An 8233-nucleotide genomic window follows, 5' to 3' on the forward strand; every position below is an offset into this window, starting at 1 on the left:
GTTTAATAGTTGTTTTCCTGTGAACTTTATGTACTTTGTATTATCTTAAAAGGGTGATTAGTGATAGTTGTGGAAAACCACTTTGATTTTTATTTATTTCTATTTTTTCTGGTGGCTGGCCGGTATGGGGATCCGAACCCATGACCTTGGTGTTACCAGGCTGTGCTCTAACCAACTGAGCTAACCGGTTAGCTCTCACTTTGATTTTTAAAGTTGTCTACTTAAGGTTTCGGATAATAGGTCGTCTTATAAATCTTCCCCGCTACCGTACTTTTGCTTGTGCTGTTCATGCTACTTGGAATGGTCCTTTTTGCGCTTTATCCAAGTCCTTTGCAATCTTTAAGGCCCTAATGATGTAAATTTTACTTCTCTGATGATTTTTCTGGTCACATAAGCCTAAGGTTGAGGGTGTTTCTTCTCTGAACTACTCTTTGATATGCCTATAACTTATTAAATTATTTTAGAAGTTACTGAAATCTTTTGTCTTATTACACTTTTTTAGAAGTGTCCTTGAAGGCAGGGACTATGCCTTCTCTTTCTTGGTATCTTCTAAAGTACTTTGCATGTAGTAGGTCCTTAGTAAATTATGTGTAAATCAACTTAAATCAAACTTCTGAGAGGTTCTATTGTTTGTGAGGAATTATAAAAGCAATACAAATATTCTGTATAGTGATTAGGCAACAGATTAATATTCATAACTAAAAAAGTTAAAGAAATAAGCAAAAGATGTCAGGTGGCATTTCACAGAAAATGAAATATATAACTAATCAGCACATGAAAGACGTCAAATTTGCTAATTTAAAAAAAGCTTCCCATCCTTACATTTGGTTAAAGATAGAAAAGAATGGTAATATGTGGTACAGGTAGGGCTGTGGCAGGCATACACATTTGCATGACCACCTGCAATGAATGCAAGATCCCATCTTTGTTCGGTTTTTGTTTTTTAAAAATCTTGGCTAATTTGATTGGCATGCAATAAAGGATAACTGCCTTATTTGAAAATTCTTTGATTCCTACTAGTGTGATTGGTAACTTAAAAAATGTTTATTCACTATTTGTTTCTCCTTCCATCAGTCATTTGTTCATGTCCATGCCAATTTTCTATTGAAGTTTTAGTGCTTTTTATTGAATCTTGAATTTTTTATAAAGATAATTAATTTGTTACGTTTATGGCATATCTTTCCCAGTGTATTGTTTTAATTTTGTTTTTTGCATCACCACATTTTATATCATGAAAAATTTTCATATAATTATGTGTTTCAGGTCTGCAACCAAAGATTCTTTAATAATCATAGATGAATTGGGAAGAGGGACCTCTACCTATGATGGATTTGGATTAGCATGGGCTATATCAGATTACATTGCAACAAAGATTGGTGCTTTTTGCATGTTTGCAACTCATTTTCATGAACTTACCGCCTTGGCCAATCAGATAGCAACTGTTAATAACCTACACGTCACAGCACTAACCACTGAAGACACCTTAACTATGCTTTATCAGGTGAAGAAAGGTGAGTATATACCATTGGTGTACTGTAAATTCAGACTGTGACAGTGGGAAACTTACTACCCTTGAAATAATTAGTAATTGCCTTATTTTCTCTAAGTTAGTATGAATAATGGATGTTTTATAGAACACATTTACCTTTTAATTCACAGCCTGGGGGCAGGAACATAGACCATTATCTGTATTTCTGTTTCTTATAGTAGGACTCTTCATTCTAAAGTAGTCACAGAAAGGAAAATCTATACTCTTGAATATCACCAAGGAGGGAATCTCTACTATCTCCCATAGCAGTGTGTTTTCTTGTTGAATTAGCTACTTTGAAAAGTTCCAAGGCTCTAGCTGTTACTTTTTAATAAGATAAAAGGATTAATTTCACCAGTCATCAGAATAACTTTTTCAGGTGGCTTTCTGATTTCCCATGAACATGTTTTTCAGCATCAGTCGGTTGCACATAGATGAGATAGTCTTAGTTCTTTTATCCCTTGTTACTTATACTTCAGTGGGAATCCTTTTGAGTTACTCTGTTTGCATTATTATTATTATTATTGCTATAGAATACAGGTACTTTTAGTGGATCTCGCATTTAGCATGAAGTTGTGGTCTTGCTTCTAAATCATTTGTGTTTTGTGTGCTTATAGAAATGAGTTCAGAATTTTTTTTTTTTTTTTTTTTTTGTCTTTTTCGTGACGGGCACTCAGCCAGTGAGCGCACTGGCCATTCCTATATAGGATCCGAACCTGCGGCGGGAGCAGCGCTGCGCTCCCAGCACTGCACTCTCTCAAGTGCGCCACGGGCTCGGCCCGAGTTCAGAATATTTTTGAAAAGCTAGATGAAGTATGGGGAAGATAGAAATAAGCTCATCCTTCACTGTGGATGTGCATATAATATTTGCTTCTACTTTATTTTTGTTTGCTTCTCTTAGTTGTGCAAAGTGTGCAGCTCCAGAATGTATGGGATATATAATAGGCCCCCCAAATTTTTACAATTGTTATATAATTGAGGCAAAAACAGAAGCTCTGTGATAACTTTGGGAGCATCATTTGTATTAAATGCTTGGGAAGAATGTCTTGACTCAGTTTACTTCCTGCAAATGGAGATGAAGATAAGTTTACCTGCTCTATAAATTTATTAGTAATTTGGGTTAGAAATTTCATTGTCATTAGTTTGCAGTAGTTTAGTAACTTTTCTAAGAAAAATATTGTAAATTCTTATATATATCTAGCCCATTTTTCTGAGCCACTATCTCTAGAAAATGATGTAGGTGGATCTAGAGGATAGACCATTCACTCGTAATAAAGCAGTATATTTTGAATTAAATGTTACTCCTAATTAGTGACACTTTTATATACATGTATCCTTTTTTTCTTAGTACTTTGGTTTCTCCCTCATGAAATGATAAAAACCTCAGGGAGATATTGGATTGATTAATTTTTCTTCAGAATAAAATATTGTCTAGGCCTTTGAGGATTGTCTATCAAGCTTTTCCTCTGCTATTTTTATTTTTCCTACTACATTTGTCAAGGGTAAAACATAGCACTGTGTGCCAAGTCGTATCACTTTTCATTAGAGGCTTAATTAAAATTCCTTTATCTAAGTTACTCTGAAACATTTGGCTAATGTATTTGAAATAATCTGAAATTAAGTTTCCTAATGACAAGGTGAGAAGGATAAATTCCATTTACATAAATTGCTGTCTCGTCCCACCCTATCTCCTCTCCTCACCTGTTCAATTTCTTGTAGGTATCTGTGATCAAAGTTTTGGAATTCACGTTGCAGAGCTTGCTAATTTCCCTAGGCATGTAATAGAGTGTGCTAAACAAAAAGCCCTGGAACTGGAGGAGTTTCAGAATATTGGAGAATCACAAGGGTATGATGAAATGGAACCAGCAGCAAAGAAGTGCTATCTGGAAAGAGAGGTTTGTCAATTTGTTTTTGTAGTTATTTAACCCTGTATTGTTACATAAACCAGGTCACCAAAATGAGTTATTTTTTTCTGTATGATTTAGTGTTTGCTTTGTGATCATTCATTGGTTTTCACTTATATTTCTTTGCGTGGAAAATAATCCATCTCTGTCATTTTGATTTCTGCACTACACACCTCTGCATAATCAAATGATAGCATTTCAGGTACCAGATTTAAAAAGTAGGAGAGAAGGAATATTAATCTAGGTTTAAAATTAGTCATTCAAAGGAGCTGTAGATATCCAAGTACATATTTGATTACTTCATAAATGAATAGATCAAGTCCAGTTAAATTGCATTTTATTTAGGTAACATAATGATAAATAAAACATAACTCACAATTCCTGCCCTTTAGTTGTTTAGAATGTAGTTGGGGAGATAAGAATAATGAGTGTGTCATAGGGAATAAAGTGATATATGACAAATGTTTATCCAAGAAAGCTATTCACGGACAGAATGATTCACTTCTCATGGGTGAAATAGATCTTATGTTGGACTTTCTCTGAGTAATGGGTCAAATTTGAATGTTCATGCAGAAAGGTACAAAATATGCCTGACTTGTTTTTTAAAAAATTAAAGGCTTACTAGTTCTCTTTAATAATGAAAATGAAAGAATCTTAATTCACTGCCTGGTTCTGGCAACATGTACTGTGGGAAATTGACAACTTTTTACTTGTCATGTTTTTTACTTTTACCTAGAAAATTTTTTGATGTTGTTCTTACTTGAAGGATGGATGGTTGCCACAATAATAGATGATGTGTATGGGTTTTGAGCTTAAAAGGTATAATTTTATCTATTGTACCTACACAAGCAGGAGAAATATATCATAACATGCTAATAATTTTAGGTATGGAAAGTTGCTGTCCTGAATATGAAATGGTCTTTGTATTAGCACTTTAATGTTTCAAAATCATAGCTCTCAGTGATCTGGGATTGGGCAGGCTCTTTTGTGTAATCCCTGGTTTCCAATTAGAACAGAAGTCTTGTACTTTTGATAATATTAATTATAATGTATTTTGAAAAGTTTTAAAGCTGAGGGAGATAAACACATTAACTATTGGTATTAGTCTAGATTTTATCTTTATTTGGGGGAAAAAAGTGCACTTGCTTTTTAATAAAGAAGTATTTCTTCTTTATTACTTCAATTGGATCTTTCTCATTCACCACTATGGTACCTATTACCAATTAGTGAAAAGCAGGCTTTTTAGTTCTGCTTCATAGTCAATAATAAATATTTACATAGTACTTAGTCTTTGCCAGGTGTACTATTCTAAACAATGTATACGTAGTAACTCTTGAATTCTCATAACAGCCGTGTGAGATTGATAATATTATCTCCATTTTATAGATGAGGAATGTGAGTTAAGGAATTTGCCCAAGGGTCACATAGCGAGTAATAACCATGTTCTTTGGAATGGCAATAACTGGGAAGTAAAATAAACAAAAAGGAAGTATCCTGTGTATGTGCGTGTGTATTTGATTTTCAGTTACTGCTTGTGGCTTACAGTATTCTTTGTAAACCTTGAGTTCTTTTTTCTTGGAGGTTTAAGTTTGTATATCAATTATAAACACTAAGGGTTTTGGGAACTACTAAAACTTCAATTTCTTTGTCATTAGCAACTGAAAAAAACTTATAAATGTTCCTTAACTGACTTGCTATGAAAAAATATGGTCAACAAAGGGCTTTGCTATGTATTCTAGACAGTATATATTTATAGTAATAAAAATGGTCTTTAAATACTGGGTGGCGTGTTTAGATTAAAATTTAATGAGACAATTATTGCTGTCTAATGTGATTTTTAGAAAAGACATTTTAATGACTTAATGGGACATTCACATGTTTTTCAGCAAGGTGAAAAAATTATTCAGGAGTTTCTATCCAAGGTGAAGCAAGTGCCCTTTACTGAAATGTCGGAAGAAAGCATCACAATAAAGTTAAAACAGCTGAAAGCTGAGGTGATGGCCAAGAATAATAGTTTTGTGAATGAAATCATTTCACGAATAAAGGTTACTACATGAGAAAATTCCACCAGTGGATAAAGATGATACTGATTAGCTATTATTGTCTGTAATACTTTTGTACTGTTTTATATTAACTCTTTTTCCATAGTGTTGACTGTTGATGCCCATGAATTATCAGCTTAATAAAATATTTAGGAGTACTTTGCTCTGTGTGAGTATATTTTCAAAAATCTTTATTTTGAAAAATGAGAGCTGTAACTGAGGACTATTTAAATGGACATGGGCAATAGTAAGTAATAATGCTGAATTTTATAAATAAAATCATGTCTCTTGTGGAATTTGAGGTGCATTGTATTTCTTTGCAGTATGACTTATGTACATAGTTATTGCTGAATGGTATGGAAGAAACAAGTAGCCCAGAGACCTTGTAAAAGTAAAGGATCTCAAAGCTGGAGGGCACCGTGGAGATCACTTCCAGTGATTCCCACAAGTGCCCATCTGTTGGTAGAAGCCAGGGTGGCTGTATATGCATTAGACAAGGAACTTATTATAAATCCAGAGTCCTAGTGTGAGCCTGCATCCCGTATGCCGTTCTCCCTCCCCAAGTCTGGTGAGATTTAGAAATCTGGATTTTAACAAAACATTTCAGATTGGGAACTCTGATATAGTGTACTTCTCTTATTTTACAGGAAAGAGATTGGGGGGTTAAGAGTTTGTGGCTGGTCCTGCAGAATGTGAGGAAAAAAGGACAGTCTTGAATAAATGGGAATGGGATGGTGAAGCATCCAGGCAGAAGCAAATGAAATTGGACCCCAAAAACTAACTCCAGTGAACTTTAGACCTAAATGTATAAGGCAAAACTATCAAGCTTTTGGTGTTAAGTTTTTGTAGTTCTAAAGAAAGTCACAAAAAACACCCTCCATAAAGTTTGACACATTTAGCTATATTGAAATCAAGAACTTCTTATTAAAGTGAACCACAAAGTGAAAAGACAAAATCCATATTGGGAGAACATATTGGTACCACATGAAATATCAAAGCATAAAGAACCCTATAAATCAAGAGTTTTCATACAATAACAAAAAGACAACCCAATTTAAAAATGGGCAAAGGAGCTAAATAGATCTTTATCTAAGGAGGATATGCAAATGGCCAATAAGCACATGAAAAAATGTAGATCAGAGAAATGTAATTCAAAACCACAGCGAACTACCACTTTATACTGATTAGGATGGCTAAAATCAAAAAGTCACATAAGTACTGGCAAGCATGGGGAGAAATTGGAACTCTCATACACTGCTGGTGGGAATGTAAAATGGTACGGCCTCTTTGGAAAACAATCTGGCACTTCCTCAAACAGTTGCCGTTAAGGCCTAGTGATTCCACTTGTAGGTGTATATCCAAGAGAAATAAGTCCACCCAAAAACTTGTACACAAATGTTTATAGCAGGATTACTCATAATAGCCAAAAGGTGGAAACAACCCAAATGTCCATCAGTGAGTGAATGTATAAACAAAATGTGGTATATTCATACAAAGGAATTCTGTAAAATTACATTAAAAGGAGGAAGTACTAATACATGGTACAACTTGAATGAACTTTGAAAATATTGTGCTAAGTGAAAGAAGCCAGTCACAAGAGTCTACACATTTTATGATTCTGTTCATATGAAAGCCCAGAATAGGGAAAACCTATAAAGAGCTTAGCAGGGTTTTTTTATTTTTAGTTTTATTTATTTATTTTTGCAGCTGACCAGTATGGGGATCTGAACCCTTGACCGTTACAACACCTTGCTCTAATCAACTGAGCTATCTGGCCAGCCCTCAGATTAGCAGTGGTTTAAGGCTGGGGACTAGGGAGTGGGCTAGGAGAGTGATAGCTAAATGGTATGGGGTTTATTTGTGAGATGAAAGTTCTAAATTTGGTGAAGGATGCACATATGTGTGAATATACTAAAAACCATTGAGTTGTATACATTAAATGGATGAATATAATGGTATGTGTTAAATCTCAGTACATCTGTTTTTTTTAAAAAGTTCAGACATTTTACCCAAGAGGAAATCTGAGTGGTCGGTAAACATGAAAAGGTCTTCAGTCACCAGTCAGAAAAGTGAAAATGAAAACCATGCCAGGATACCCCAACCACCTCCTACTCCCCACCAGACTGACAGCCATTTCAAGTGTGGAAATGCCAACTATTGGTGTGGAAAAACACTGCTTGTGGGTATAAGATGTAGTCAAGTTGAAAATATACATATGATCTAGCAATTCTACTCTTAGGTCCATACTCTAGAGATGCTTGTGCACATTGTGTTGCAATACATATACTAGAATGTTCATGATACCCCAAACTGGGAAGAACCTAGCAATAAAAATGAACTACAGCTACACAGAATAACATAGAATCTTAAAACATTAAGCAGTGAAAATAACAAAGAATACAGTTTTTTATTATTCATATGTAGTTTAAGAATAGGTGGTACTGTTTAGGGGTACATTCATGTGGGGTAATAACTATAAAGAAAAACAAGAAAATGATTATGTAAATCAGGGGAGTGGTTGTCTTTGGGGGGGGGATGCTGATGCGGAGGGGCAAGTTAGGGCTTCTGAAGGGCTACAGCATTCTGTTTTTTGACCTGAGTGGTGGTTTTGTAGGTGCTCGCTTTATAATTATTTTTAAAACTATGCAATTTTGTTTCATGCAGTTAAGTTTGGTATGAGAACAAATTGTAATTTAAGACCAATGAGTCCTTTAAATACTCAGTCTACCATTTTTTTCCCCCTTCATTATTGGTAGTTT

At 34.5% G+C, this 8233-nt stretch overlaps 1 protein-coding gene across 1 annotated transcript in view; it reads left to right on the forward strand.

Annotated features, from left to right (window-relative positions):
- Positions 1–5770, forward strand: part of MSH2 (mutS homolog 2) — a 69058-nt gene extending 63288 nt beyond the window's left edge. Inside the window, exons 14-16 of the mRNA XM_063077677.1 lie at positions 1264–1511; positions 3248–3423; positions 5319–5770. Of these exons, the coding sequence (XP_062933747.1) occupies positions 1264–1511; positions 3248–3423; positions 5319–5489 (595 nt within the window). The 3' untranslated portion in view covers positions 5490–5770. The remainder of the gene's footprint in view (positions 1–1263; positions 1512–3247; positions 3424–5318) is intronic.
- Positions 5771–8233: the final 2463 nt, after the last annotated feature.

Source organism: Cynocephalus volans, chromosome 14, assembly GCF_027409185.1.
Source record: "Cynocephalus volans isolate mCynVol1 chromosome 14, mCynVol1.pri, whole genome shotgun sequence".
NCBI lineage: Eukaryota > Metazoa > Chordata > Mammalia > Dermoptera > Cynocephalidae > Cynocephalus > Cynocephalus volans.